The sequence below is a fragment of the Paramormyrops kingsleyae genome, chromosome 2 (assembly GCF_048594095.1).
Source record: "Paramormyrops kingsleyae isolate MSU_618 chromosome 2, PKINGS_0.4, whole genome shotgun sequence".
Lineage (NCBI taxonomy): Eukaryota > Metazoa > Chordata > Actinopteri > Osteoglossiformes > Mormyridae > Paramormyrops > Paramormyrops kingsleyae.
In genome coordinates, this window is record NC_132798.1 from 32,721,138 (window position 1) to 32,736,291 (window position 15,154).

The following is a 15,154-nucleotide window of genomic DNA, read 5'->3' on the forward strand; positions in this document are numbered from 1 at the left end:
TCAGATATGATTTAATTACAGGTGAAAACTTGAATGTAAATTTCTTAGGTTTACTATTATCAATTATAAGATTCCAATTAACTTATCACTTGGGCTGGGTTTATATCTATAATGATGTCGAATATCTGCATTTTTGTTTTTGCTAATTTGGAACACACAATGCATCCCAGCCCTCAATCACAAAGTGTGACAAAGTAGAATAACTAATTAACCAGAGAAACATTTTAAGTATTCTTTTCTGGATGAGAGCCTTACTGTCTGCTTGCCACACCAGCAGAAATACAGCAGGCGATTTATTTGTTTGTTTGTTTCTATTAACGAATCTTTCTCTGTACTACAGATGGCAAATAACTGACAACCAGCGATCAATTTGGAAAAATCATTAGTGAAGCCCATTGTTATTGTCTTATTATTTAAGATACTTGGCTGGAAAAAAAAAACTGTCTAATGTGACCAACAGGATATTTTTACTTCTTCAAAGGTACGACAGATATTGTACCTCATTTAACCACTAACCTTCAGGAACTGGTACGCTCACCCGTGGTTCCCCATACTAGGTTACCTTCCTCTAACTGCCATTACCGTTCTGTTATATTCATTCTCAGTTACCCTGCGCGGGAGAGGAATGTGACGGGCCGGGGGTCACGCAGAACCCCTGGTTGCTGTTATATTAGCTTATTTCCCAGGCTCTAAGTGATTAATGACTAACAAAAGCACTGCAGTGCCTCAGCGCTGAGAAGCATAAGAGGCTCTTTCCGCCACTCACTGTAATAAACGCACAGGTGAGAACACCACCCTCCAAAAGGCACCTTGACACGGAAACACCTCGCAGCTTGCCGATTCCGATTAGTCTGGAAAGCGAGGCTGGGGGCCGGGGCGGGGGGGGGGGGGGGGGCATCTGCTCCCTGAATCAGCTCTTTTCTCACTGCTGAGATAACTGGCTTCCCATCTGGGATGCTTCTGGGGATAGGCTTTGACCTTGTACTGGATAAGCAGTTATGAACGGTGGGTGGAAGGATGGATGGATGGATGGATGCTGATAAAGCTGCCTTGACGTGTACAATGTGTCGCATATTCAGCCATAACTCACGAGCCCTTGATTTTTCCCAGTAGGCTTAGCCTTTACCTGGCTGGTTTCACTGGGGCAGCTCTCACTCTTTCCCACTGATAGACCACAGATTGTGTCCAACACTGGGAAGCAGAGACAGGGACCCTGTGCGACAAAGTCAGCCATCTGTGTTGACAGGCCAAGAGGCTGAGAAGCTGACTCTCATGTTCAGGGTTGGGCTTGATTACTGAACTTCTCTCCCAGTCAGTGTGTGTGTGTGTGTGTGTGTGTGTTAAACCTCACCCCTCCCAAAATGACTGTTCTTATAAAACAGCAGGAATTGAACCCACTTGACAAAGACTGAATCGACTCCTAATCTTCCGTACCTTTGATAAAGGCTTTAAACATCATATTCTGCTGAATAACGCCATTTAATGGCTAAAATGTTAAGCTTTGCGTGAATTAGTAAAATTCAAATTCAAAAAGTCTTTCTGTGCGTTTATTATGAAGCACATGTCTGCAAGGGAGGATGTAAATTTATTTTGGCTTCTTTGCTAATCTAGCCGTCTGAATATAGATTCTTTTATAAACAGCTTTTCAGACATTGGCCATAAAACATGCAGCTGAGGAATAACGCCTGAACCATCTACTTTCGAAACTATTATATCTAACTTTGCAAAATTCTGCCCCTGACCCCAAGAATACCGATTCTCAGGAAATATGCGAGGCTTTAATTTTATACATAATTGCCATGGTGACGACAGTCAGCGTGGCATTTAAAGGAACAGTGACAGACGGACCCACGGGGACTCCGAACTGGACAAGAGCATCACAGTGCATCCACAGGGAGCAGACTAAAGAACCAGAGTGTGTAGAAAAGAGAGAGCCGATGTCTTATCACCTTGATAAACGAGGCGTCCAACAGCATCCTTGAATAGTTGCATTTAAGAGCATTATGGCCAGATAGGAGAATTTTTTAAAGACATTTTTAAATTTAGAAAACAGTAAGGAGAAAGATAAATGAAAACAGTGAGAAATCATATATTATCTTGTTTTTTCCCACTGTGTATTCAGTGCATCTGGCAAGAATCCTCATCTGGGGTCCTGTAGAGTGTTCCTCTCCGTGCTGGGGGTGTCCTCCACGTGTCACCAGGTGGACCGAGGAGCACGGAGACCGTTACCCTCTACACTGCTGCGAGATGCTTTTTCCGACAGCTTAGACAACCACTTATGGCAGCTGATTAATTAAATCAGAGAGAGACCAACTTGCAAGTGGAACGTTATGTCTCACAGCTTCTGTATTGTCCCAGGAGAAAAAAGAAACCGTCTATATAAAAGTTTTACCATAGTGCAGCATTCTGCAGCAATTTGTTTCTGTTAACTTTCACTACTGAAGCAATAGACAACTTTTTCAAAAGAGCTTAAGTTGATTCATGGCCTATAATAGACTGACATCCCGCCCAGGGTGTGGCCAGGCTGTCTGGGAGAGGCTCCAGGCTACTGTGACACTGACCAAGGTAGCACTTAGAAGTGGATGCAGATAATCAGTGCAGATCAGAAGCAAAAACAGTTGATCTGATTATCTTATTTCTAGCTGTTTTGAAATACATGGAGAATAGATGAGGGTTTTCTGCAAGATCCCCCGAAATATGTTTTTAGATCCAATTGAAATTGTGCCCGATTTTTTAATGGCTGAACCCTAAACTCTGCATCATTTCTGTGGTCTGCTGTGCTCTCATTTTAGTCTATGAGAAACCAAGGACCGAGAATGCTGCTTTTATATTCACCTTGCAGCTCTTTTCTACAGTGTAATATCAAATATTTAAGTTTGTGTTTTTCCTACAAGTCACCAGTACTGTACGGCACAGAAAAGGGGCATTTTGTAGGCCACCAAACCTCCGTTACAGTAAAAGCCAGTTAGAATTTTCCAGCACCCTGACACGAGCTTGGTGATAATGATAATGGCGTGCTGTCTATGATGTCGGTATCCGAAATTCCTCACGTATCCCCACAGCACACCGAGAGCTATTAATAAAGACAAGCCTGTGTTCTGCAGGGAGGCGCAGGCTGGTGACAGCGAGAAGCCGGCTTTGCTCGGGGACAGAGCCACATGGCAGCGGGGAGGTGCTAATGCCGTCCGAGGGAGACATGAGAGAGGGAGACATGAGTGAGAGACATATGAGAGGGAGACATATGAGAGAGAGACATATGAGAGAGAGACATATGAGAGAGAGACATGAGAGAGAGACATATGAGAGGGAGACTTATGAGAGAGAGACATATGAGAGGGAGACATATGAGAGAAAGACATATGAGAGGGAGACATATGAGAGAGAGACATGAGAGAGACATATGAGAGGGAGACATGAGAGAGAGACATATGAGAGAGAGACATGAGAGAGAGACATATGAGAGAGAGACATGAGAGAGAGACATATGAGAGAGAGACATATGAGAGGGAGACATGAGAGAGAGACATATGAGAGAGAGACATATGAGAGGGAGACATGAGAGAGGGAGACATGAGAGAGAGACATATGAGAGAGAGACATGAGAGAGAGACATATGAGAGAGAGACATGAGAGAGAGACATATGAGAGAGAGACATATGAGAGGGAGACATGAGAGAGAGACATATGAGAGAGAGACATATGAGAGGGAGACATATGAGAGGGAGACATATGAGAGAGAGACATGAGAGAGAGACATATGAGAGGGAGACATGAGAGAGAGACATATGAGAGGGAGACATATGAGAGAGAGACATATGAGAGGGAGACATATGAGAGGGAGACATATGAGAGGGAGACATGAGAGAGACATATGAGAGGGAGACATAAGAGAGACATATGAGAGAGATATATGAGAGAGAGACATGAGAGGGAGACACATGAGAGAGAGACATGAGAGGGAGACATATGAGAGAGAGACATGAGAGAGACATATGAGAGAGAGACATATGAGTGAGAGACATATGAGAGAGACATATGAGAGAGAAACATATGAGAGGGAGACATATGAGAGAGAGACATATGAGAGACATATGAGAGAGAGAGACATATGAGTGAGAGACATATGAGAGAGAGACATATGAGTGAGAGACATATGAGAGAGAGAGACATATGAGAGGGAGACATATGAGAGAGAGACATATGAGAGGGAGACATATGAGAGAGAGACATATGAGAGAGAGACATATGAGAGGGAGACATATGAGAGGGAGACATATGAGAGAGAGACATGAGAGAGACATATGAGAGAGATATATGAGAGAGAGACATGAGAGGGAGACATATGAGAGAGAGACATGAGAGGGAGACATATGAGAGAGAGACATGAGAGAGACATATGAGAGAGAGACATATGAGTGAGAGACATATGAGAGAGACATATGAGAGAGAAACATATGAGAGGGAGACATATGAGAGAGAGACATATGAGAGACATATGAGAGGGAGACATATGAGAGAGAGACATATGAGAGGGAGACATATGAGAGAGAGACATATGAGAGAGAGACATATGAGAGGGAGACATATGAGAGGGAGACATATGAGAGAGAGACATGAGAGAGACATATGAGAGAGATATATGAGAGAGAGACATGAGAGGGAGACATATGAGAGAGAGACATGAGAGGGAGACATATGAGAGAGAGACATGAGAGAGACATATGAGAGAGAGACATATGAGTGAGAGACATATGAGAGAGACATATGAGAGAGAAACATATGAGAGGGAGACATATGAGAGAGAGACATATGAGAGACATATGAGAGAGAGAGACATATGAGTGAGAGACATATGAGAGAGAGACATATGAGTGAGAGACATATGAGAGAGAGAGACAAGAGTGAGAGACATATGAGAGGGAGACATATGAGAGAGAGACATGAGAGGGAGACATATGAGAGACATATGAGTGAGAGACATATGAGAGAGAGACATGAGTGAGAGACATATGAGAGGGAGACATATGAGTGAGAGACATATGAGAGGGAGACATATGAGTGAGAGACATATGAGAGGGAGACATATACACAACAAAGAAAGGAGATAAAAATAACTTACATGAACCCTTATGCTCACCTGACTGGCCCTTCTGGGACACATGAATAGCAAGTAGAAGTGTGGTTTCATTAATCAGGTCTCCCTTTTCAGGAATGGGGCGGGCCGCGGGGGGTGGGGTGGTGGTGGCTATAATAGCGAAACCAAAGGGGACAAGGAAAAAAAAACCCCGAAGGATTATTGTGCTGTAGCTATGGTTGTGTAGTATCCATGGCGATGTCCTTCTTAGGAGTGAGCACCCTGGCCTTTGTCACTGGGCACCAACCACAACAGATCATACCAATTTGTCCTAAACGCGGGGATTGAGGGACAGGTGGCGTTAATGAATAGGCACAACCGCGGTCACATGACTCCCAACAGAGGCTGCCTGTGCACACGCCTAAGCGTCTGCATTAGCCACAAATCACAGGTGCTGCACAAAGGAAACAGCAAAGGCGATTAGCGCCCTTTCCCATGAAGCAGTCCCCCCGTAATTGCGCCACTGTAATGGATGGTGTCCTGCTCGCTTTCCAATCGGTCGCTTCCTCTCAGAATTGTCAGAGCTGCCCTTGAGCCGTCTTGTTCCTAGGTATATAAGCATAACATCCATTGTTCGGCACACGATCGTACACAGAAAGCAACACAGCCCAACGCACTCCTGCTGAGTGCATGATGTTCCCCGGCCCATTTTCCGCCATTCCACATTCCTGCTAATGATTTAGCCTAAGGGCACAAACTCATTCTGGGAACAGAGGCTAAGCTGTCGTTCCACAATGTTATTTGTGAGTGAAGCTAGATGCCATTATCTGATACCTCCTTTACATCTACAGATCCCAGAGAACAAGCATTTGGGCACGTGCGCTAAGGTCAGACACCTACAGATAACAGTGGGGAGGGGGTCCTAGACATTAATGCATTGTGAAATGCCAAGACTCCAGTTCAGGGTGCAAGTTATAGCCAAAGAGACACATTCATTTATATACTGACAGTACCGGACCGTACTGGCTGGGCAGAGGTGGGCCAGAGCAGTGGGAGGCTGGGAAGATGGTACATGTTAATAAAACCGTTTCATGTCCATGGCATCAGAAAAGGACGCGCAGGTTGGAACATCAAAGAGACACTGCAATCGGCATTATGCATTCCTGCGATATATTTCTGCATAAAAGACATAGGAATCATTTTGATGTTCGGGGAACAGAAAAAGCAGAGGGAGACGCAGAGGGGCCGAGTGGGTTTTAGAAGCCGGAGACGATAGAAGTACGAGATCCATCAGTCAGATGTGATGCCATGTTGTTTCCCAGATTTATGTTTTGTAATTTCACGCCGGGTCCCGCGAGGAAGCCACCGTTTCTAATGGCGTGCTGAGCTCTCAGGGATGGGAGGATGAATCCTGGATTAATGGTGAGGAGGTGCTTGAAGGTCACAATATGCATCACCCAAGAGATACCACTCTGCATGTGACTGATCTTCATCCAGTCCTTCAGGGTCGATCAGCAATATGCCCAATCAGGTAGAAACATAATCAATTATTTTGCACCATGCCATTTAACTATCCACAAATTCACAAATAACAGCATTCATGTCACATTTGTGTAAACATAATCCATTTCCTAATTTACCTGCCCATACAGAAATGATTACTTTCCTCGCAGCCTCTCACGAGAGTATTTCTTCAAAGTCTATAAATATCCAGTAACATTAGTCTTCTATACACACATATTTGTTCATTTATAAATGAATATCTATTAATTTATTACATTATTCAGATAAAATGTTTTGTCTGAAATCTCATATGTAAAATGCATAATCCCAAATGAAATGACATGGTATGACGGACACGTGATTAGTCCTAGTGAAATCACTAGTCCTCAGTTGTGTTATGGTTCTAAAAGACACTTTTAAAAGAGACTTCAAAGGGGAAATAGAGTGCATATTATAAAAAAAAACACACCAGGAAGTGAAGTTCTAATTCATAGGGACACATTTCTTAAATGATACTCCTTGGAGACAGCACGGTAACGATGACTCCAGAACTAAACAGTCGGGACATAAGTTTTCCAAGCTGTAACCATTCTTGAATGAACACAAAGGAAGTACTTTCAGGCCAAATCTCTTAGTGATCAGAACATACCAGACAGAGGTGACGTTAATTATTTCCTCTGTAAATCAGGGCCTTGTGAATCTATCCCACCATTCCCTGGCCGTTCTGATCCACTCTGAAAGGTACGATTGGAGTTTGTGGAAATCTGGGGGGAAACAACCGCAGGAGCCCAGGTGCAGATGCTTTGGAGAGCTTGCTGTTCTTATTTATCACTCCTTGTCAGTACAGTGGTTGCAGTTACAGTCATCATTCTACTACCTCCAGGCCCACGTCTCCAGCTGGCAATTACTTCCGACTGCATATCTAACCCTTAACTTCAAAGCGCCTTGTAAGATGTTCAGGTGTGGAGGATGGCCAGGACATAATGCGGGTAGACCTTTCTCATCGTAGCCTTTGAAAGCACGGCGTTCAGTGCCTGCAGATAGTAACAGGAGATGTTTAATAGTGGCAGAAACAGGTTTCTGAACTACAGAGAAACATCTGATAGGTTTAGATGACTACCAGCAGTTCCACAGATCTGTAACTCATCGCTTAAAAAGCCAGAAGAAGTCTGGTTATGACAGATAACACCAAGGTTTGTGAGTCAGTTTTTTGTAGATCTAATAAAGATTTTAGGAACATGTTGCAGCCTTGATGCCAGCTGAGATGTTGGTGAAGGACCTCACATATAGGGAGCTTTTCCACTCACTATTGAGGATTCATGGACAGGTGGCCATTCCCAGCATTTAGACTACTTGCAAAATCCTGGTCACCTGACTCCCTCATCACCCGACCCTGCTGAGATGGCCACACCCCCTCTTCTCACATTTAAAGGTGATACATATTCTTACTATGATATACTGAGAAAAACACTGTTAGAAATAATCTATGAGGCATTGAAGTGTGAATTAGGTAATGGACTTCCCCCCCCCCTGTTGTTCTTTTTAGTTAAAGCTTGCTGGCAAGTTTCTTTAATATAGCACAAGACTCCACTGAAATGTGATTGTCAGCGTTTTGTGTCCGTAAAGCTGTTTACTGCTGGGTGAGTTTCTGAAGGAAATCTGGCCTTCTGTGTCTAATGGGAAAATAGGCTATCAAGTGTACAGTGCTGACCACTGGCCTTTCTGTGCGGCCTGGCCAACCTCGTGTAACTTTTATAAATCTCCGGGGGCCATCTCTTGTGTTATATGGAGTGTTTCATTTCAGCATCAGGTTGACATAATGATGTACTCTCCGTTTTTGGAGCTTATTCTGCTATTGGTACGTATTCCAAGTATGGGGCCAGTCCTTTGAACTGGGATTCTGATGGATTCTTATCTATAGTCACGATGTGGGAGGGCTCCTGTGTGTTCCTGTCTCATTCACAGATGGCTGAGTAGTTATTCTCAGCAGTCTTGCTTCTCAGAACAAGCCCCGCCCCCATTTTTCTCAGCCCATTTTGTTGTCCATCAGACTGGATCTTCTTAATGAATACGGTCGCAGCCATGACCCAAGACGGCACGGATGAGCTCTCCCACTGGCCGGAGTGCTGATTGCGCTCAGAGACCGGGTTCTGAATGGCCCACCCCGGCCCGCCGAGGCCTGGGCAGTGATGCAGTCTCTCCGCCCTCACTTTTCTGCATCAGGGGCAGATGCTCTTGTCGTCCATCTCCCTGTGGCTGCCTGCCTGCACACGGCTTTATGTAAAAGCCAGTGACTTACTGAGCCCCATTAAGCCTGGGATGAATAAGATGCCCTAATGATGTCATCCCCATGGGGGCAGGGCCAAGTTTGAAACCAGTGGATTTAACGTGCCCAGGTTAGAGGCATTAACAAGGGCTAGGGCATCTTACAATAATCATTTCATAAACAGGAGAACAGTATGAGTGCAGAAAGAAACGATGAAAAATAGCAAACTGTTACTGAAGTTCATGTTGTAAAGTCCAGTGGGAAACTGAAGCATTTTAACTACTAATACACAAAAGTGCCACTTGTAACCTTTGTTTGGGTGAAACTTAGGTTGTAATGCTTCATTTTGCCTTGGAAAATGCTATGTTTTAATCATGCATTATTTAAACTATGAATTATGTATTGTACTAATAAACCAGTTTCTGAAAGCACATTTACAGCACTTGGTGTAGTGCTATTGTACGTGTTTGCTTTAAATTATATGTGCTCAAAAAGACCCCGAGCCAGATATGTTACCATCTGCTTAGCATATTCACAACTAGTAATTATAACTGATGTTTGAGGTCATGTGATTTTTAAATTATGATGCCCTATGAGAGCACATGTAACTGATTACCATAAGAGCCATTTATGATGACACAGCTGCTGGTTACTGCTACTATAGTACACGTTCCCGAGGTCACACAGCAAGGTCACATGGCTTACATAATCTGTTGTGTTTTCCTTATGAACGACTTGCATTATATGTCAAGTACAGTATTTACTTCTGAATGTATACTGCTTTTTTTCCAGGGATGCCAATAACAAAGCATACTAAAAATCAAAAGCATGGTTTTTGAAAATAATGTAATTTAATGTTGTGTTTTACTACTGAATTACAATTACTTTACTCCAATAATGCAAAGTGTATTTAAATCCCGCTAACAGCTGTGATAATGAAAAATGAATAAGCCATTTTCTATTTAATGTCCCAGACGCTCCTGAATGGGGATAATGTGTTTCGTGTTCCTTTGTTGGGCTGACGCTTTCGCTGTGCTCTTGGGTCCCAGGGCTGAGCCGATTTTAACCAGAGTAAAAGAGGACCGCACTCGAATCATCCTGCCTGCTATAGATAACATCAAGTACAACACATTCGAGGTGCAGCAGTATGCCAACGCAGCCCACGGCTACAACTGGGGACTCTGGTGCATGTACATCATCCCCCCGCAGGACTGGCTGGACAAAGGCGATGAGACCGCGCCCATCCGGTGAGCTCCGCCCTCTCCTTTGCCATGATGCCCATTTTTTACTGCCATGGTAATTCCTGCATTCTAAAACAGCTCACCGCTTCGTGGAAGAGCATTTTGACATGCGCTTCAATCAGACATGTTCAGTCTATGACTCTCTTCATTCTTTTTTGGGCCAAACTCCCCACTATGTGATATTTTGGATGTTTGGATGTTGTGGGAGCCATTTTTTTGGACCCCTTAAGGGGAAACTCAGTTTTATAAAAATCTGCCACTGCAATCAAAAAACTAAAAAATGCCAAAAGATTTGTATAAGTTAGGGCTGGGTGGGGGTTACACGGTTGTCATTGCTGGAATTATGGTTTTTCCCATAGAAACAAATGAAGAGTCCCCAAAAAGGTATGGATACAAATGTGTGTATGTGTGTGTGTGTGTGAGTGAGAGAGAGAGAGAGAGAGAGAGAGCACCTTGTGTTTGGCTGGAGTCCCTTCTAGGATGTTCTCTGCTTCTTGGGATAAACTGCAGATCACAGGAAACGGATGATTCCTCAAGTAGAATTTAAACACGGCCAGTGATGAAAGGGAGGGTTTTTGTAATTAAACTCAGAAAAATCATTTTACCTCACTGTACCCCATGGTCATTAAACGTAGTGCGATTACAGAATGCTGCATTTACCCTGTGGCTTGAGTACTCCTGTCGGACAGCTTATGACTGGCTCCTGAAGTGCCTGTTCAAATTAAAGCAGGGTTTTGCTGTTTTTAGTGCTACCCTAGGCTCAGAATTTCTATTCATATTTAATTTATTGTCTAATTTAGTGTTTCCCAATCTGGTCCTCAGGGACCCACAGTTGGTCCAAGTTTTTGCTCCCTCCGACCTCCCTGACCCTGCCAGACAGTCCACAAAATGAGGGAGCAAAAACATGGACTGTCTATAGGTCCTCAAGGACCGGATTGGGAAACACTGGTCTAATTTTAAAATCACCTGGCTAAATACGACATAGCTTTCTGCTGTTGTTCTCAGCTGCTGTTTGTTATTTTCTGTAAAACCCCTCCACACTTCTCATTACCTGCCTGAAAGTCCAATCTGCTTCCAATAATCCCAACCAAACCAATGCTGATTCCAGCGAACCCCTAATCAATATCTGTGGATTTGTACTGTACGGCACCAAATTCCTGCGTCCCCCTGAAGGTCAGAGTGTAATTAGAGCTGTCTTTGATGTAGACCACACACACTCATACACACACAATGCCTATCTGCTCTTGTTTCTATGCAAGTGAAGAGTCGAGAATGTGGGTCAATAAAATTCCAGCTGCTACCATGAAAAATCATTTTGGCTTTGCATGGCATGGTTGCGTTTTGCACGCCAGCTGCACTCGCCTGTTGCGTCTGGGTTTGTTCATATGACCATCATAAGAGGAGCTTCTCTGCTGGGTGTCGATCATTATCAGGCAGGATCCTCCCCAGCCCCCCACTCGAGAAAAGCTTCACAGTATGATTTCTCATTTGTGTGATCTGGGAGTCAGTCTATAGAGTAATTGATTGCCTTCCTGCAGTTAATTATAATGCTTGGCATCACAGCCTCTCCATACGTCAGTCTATCCATTTTGTCCAATTCAGGGTCATGACTGGTGGTACTGAAATATTCATGAAATAAGTGAATATGTATTAAGGGTGTCAAGTTGAAATAGGGGTAAACTGCAGTTTTTATTCAAGAGAGATTGCAGGGATCATTGTCCATCTGTATCTTAATGCTGCAAGAAGTTGTTTGATGGGTATGCCAGTGCAGCACAATATGCTAATTGTCTGGATCTTTAAGTGTAGCCATCCATCTGTAACTGCATCTCTTCCCCAGTGCTGTGTATCCAAGGCAGGGTCCCCACAAGGCTGGAGCCAATCTAAGGAAAGAAGGGCAGAGCAGGCAAAGGACACACTACATAGGATACCAGTCTGCAACAAAATGTGCATCACACACTAAGGGCAATTTAGGAACTGTGAGTGGAAATCAGAAGAAACCCATGCTGACCCACTCCTGGTCCCCAACCTAGAAGGTGTGAGAACAGGACCAACAATGAGCCACCACATTGGCCATTAAAAGCAGACAGCCCCAGACTGCCATCCATCTTCCAGTGCTGAGAAGAATAGATATTAAAGGCCTAGATTCCTACTCTACCATTGAACTGGAAGGACTGAACATCTACAAATTCTCTATTGTGGGACCTGGATTAGATTGTGTAAGCAAGGTTGTTGATTCATGGCTGTTTCATTACCAAGGACATAGAGCATGGCAAACAGATTTAAACAGATGAAACACTAAAGCTAACAAAATATTAGTCAGATAGTGCATTGGGCGGTACTTCAAACTGCCATTCAATGGAAAACAAACCAAAGCACAGCTGTATGGATGCTCTTCGTGATTTTGGCAGCAAGAAATCTTATGCTTTCTGATTTGCCAGTAAGAACACTAAAGTTATTTTAGTTAACCATTAGGGTCAATAAAGCTAAAATGAACTCAAAAAAGGATATTAATTCTGTGTGTATGTTTCCAGGCAAGGTATACTGATACTCAGTGCTTCATGCTATACATCCTTGCTTTTTATGGCATCAAACGTCTCACATTAAAATATTAATTATGGACCAAACGGCATAGCTGATAAAGGGAGGCTGCAGTGATAAGTACAACCCGGTTTCCAAAACAGTTGCAGCACTGTGTAAAATGTAAACAATCACTGCACCTTTTGTCTTTCTCCTTAGCATTAGCATCCACAACACTGCTACTTTTTGTGGTCCTTCTCATTAGCATTAGCATCCACAAACACTGCACCTTTTTGGAGTCATTAGCATTAGCATCCACAAATGCTGCTCCTTTTGTGGTCCTCCTCATTAGCATTAGCATCCACAAACACTGCACCTTTTTGGAGTCATTTTCAGTAGCATTAGCATTCACAAATGCTGCTTCTTTTGTGGTCCTTCTCATTAGCATTAGCATCCACAAACACTGCACCTTTTTGGAGTCATTTTCAGTAGCATTAGCATTCACAAATGCTGCTTCTTTTGTGGTCCTTCTCATTAGCATTAGCATCGACAAAAGCTGCTCTTTTTGCAGTCCTTCTCATTAGCATTAGCATCCACAAACACTGCACCTTTTTGGAGTCATTAGCATTAGCATTCACAAATGCTGCTTCTTTTGTGGTCCTTCTCATTAGCATTAGCATCGACAAACACTGCACCTTTTTGGAGTCATTTTCATTAGCATTAGCATCTACAAATGCTGCTTCTTTTGTGGTCCTTCTCATTAGCATTAGCATCGACAAACACTGCACCTTTTTGGAGTCATTTTCATTAGCATTAGCATCTACAAATGCTGCTTCTTTTGGCCGTCCTTCTGATTAGTATTAGCATCCACAAACACTGCTCCTCTCTTCACTGTCCCTGCTTGTTCTCCCGTTTTCTGGTTAATTTCTGTTCCACTTGGGTTCTGATGGCTTGACATTTTAATCTTTTTTTCTGTAACAACCTTGTGTGTAACCTCATTTACTTCAGTGGCCAAAAAGTAGATTTTTCTAAAAATTGCCCAAACCAGCTGCCCATACCATACTTTATTCATTGTGAAACCATGATTATGATCAGTGTCATATATATAACAAAAAGTTACCATGATTGGGGAAATACTTTCTGTTAACATGATGCATCACTGCTAAGTAAAAGTACAACAGACAGCATTGGCATAAATCATTTCAGATCCATAATGCAGCAGAGCGTGCAGATGATGTTGCAGCGATCAATGAGCGTTCCTCAATTCAAACGTACCCCCAAGTGTACAGTATCCATAAACAGTTCACCCGTACCACACAAGTCCCTCATCATTTACCTTTTACTATTATAGTCCTGTCTTTATATATCGAGAATGAACAGATAAAGAATGAAAAACAACATCAGAATGTCTTCCATCTCTTTCTTTATTAGAGGATTATACCACAGTCATTTAGAAACAAGAAAATAGTACATGTTCAATTTTGGATGACAGAACATTGTTACACCCTTGAGTTTGTTTACAGTTGGAGCTTACATTTAACAAGCAAGACTGGTGTAATTCTGAAGCTGCATTATCTATACACTTTTCAGTGGAATTTTGACTTGTGGTTTCTGCTATTTTGCCGACGTTCAATCTTTCTAGCACGCCAGCCATGATTGGCTGCTCCTTTGTGGTGGACAGAGAGTACTTTGGGGATATCGGACTCCTGGATCCAGGCATGGAGGTCTACGGTGGAGAAAACATTGAGCTTGGCATGAGGGTGAGTGCCTGCATGGAACACAAACAAATGAGCAACCAAGGAAATACATCGACGGGTATGATTAGAGCCTCAGTTCAGAGGCGCTGAGGCGGTGTCATGAAGCTTGGCGTTCTCGATTTCAGTGTGACCTTAAAAGCTGCCGGGGTGTGAAAACGTCTGATGTGTTTTAGAAAATGGCTTCACTTTAACGATAGTGAGAAAAACATGTTAGGTATGGGTGCAGCTAGCACAGGTATGAGGGTGAATGCGTACAAATAACCAGTGAACTAACTAGTGAATTCTGCAATTGTTTCTTCACAGACTAGCAAACTAGCAAACAGGAATAAATTTTAATGTCACTCAAGGTGACAAAAACCGAAATATGTTATTTTTCCAAGTGCTCCTTTGAGGTGTTTTAATTTGGCCACCCTGTTGCTATTGAAAACCATGGCCATATGGTCATGTATAGATGTCTAAATATTAAGGAAGCAATAACAGGTGCTGAATTATTTAAATAATCTCAGAGTTTGTGTTTAAAGGGGGCAAAAGCCATAGCAGAAATATACAGAAATATTTCCAGTCTAATTTAATAAAAACAGCAATTCTTTTTTAAGTGGCATGACGTGACTTTGTAAATTCTAAAATGGCCCAGAGTTGTAGACACCCCCAGCAGGTAAGGTTTAAGAGACCTCTTTGGGAGTTGGGGACGTTTCATTAAGAAGTTGATATTTTGCATCGTGCGAGTTAAACCAAAGGGTCCACAGAAGATCTCTGAACTCTGCCAGCGCTGAGGAGTATTACTAAGAAAGCCTGC

At 43.0% G+C, this 15,154-nt stretch overlaps 1 protein-coding gene across 2 annotated transcripts in view; it reads left to right on the forward strand.

Annotated features, from left to right (window-relative positions):
* The window catches only part of galnt9 (polypeptide N-acetylgalactosaminyltransferase 9), a 67,016-nt gene that overhangs the window by 36,322 nt on the left and 15,540 nt on the right, over positions 1-15,154 (forward strand). For both annotated transcript variants that reach the window (XM_023812286.2, XM_023812287.2), the window contains 2 exons: positions 9,893-10,090; positions 14,244-14,361. In XM_023812286.2, the coding sequence (XP_023668054.1) occupies positions 9,893-10,090; positions 14,244-14,361 (316 nt within the window). The remainder of the gene's footprint in view (positions 1-9,892; positions 10,091-14,243; positions 14,362-15,154) is intronic.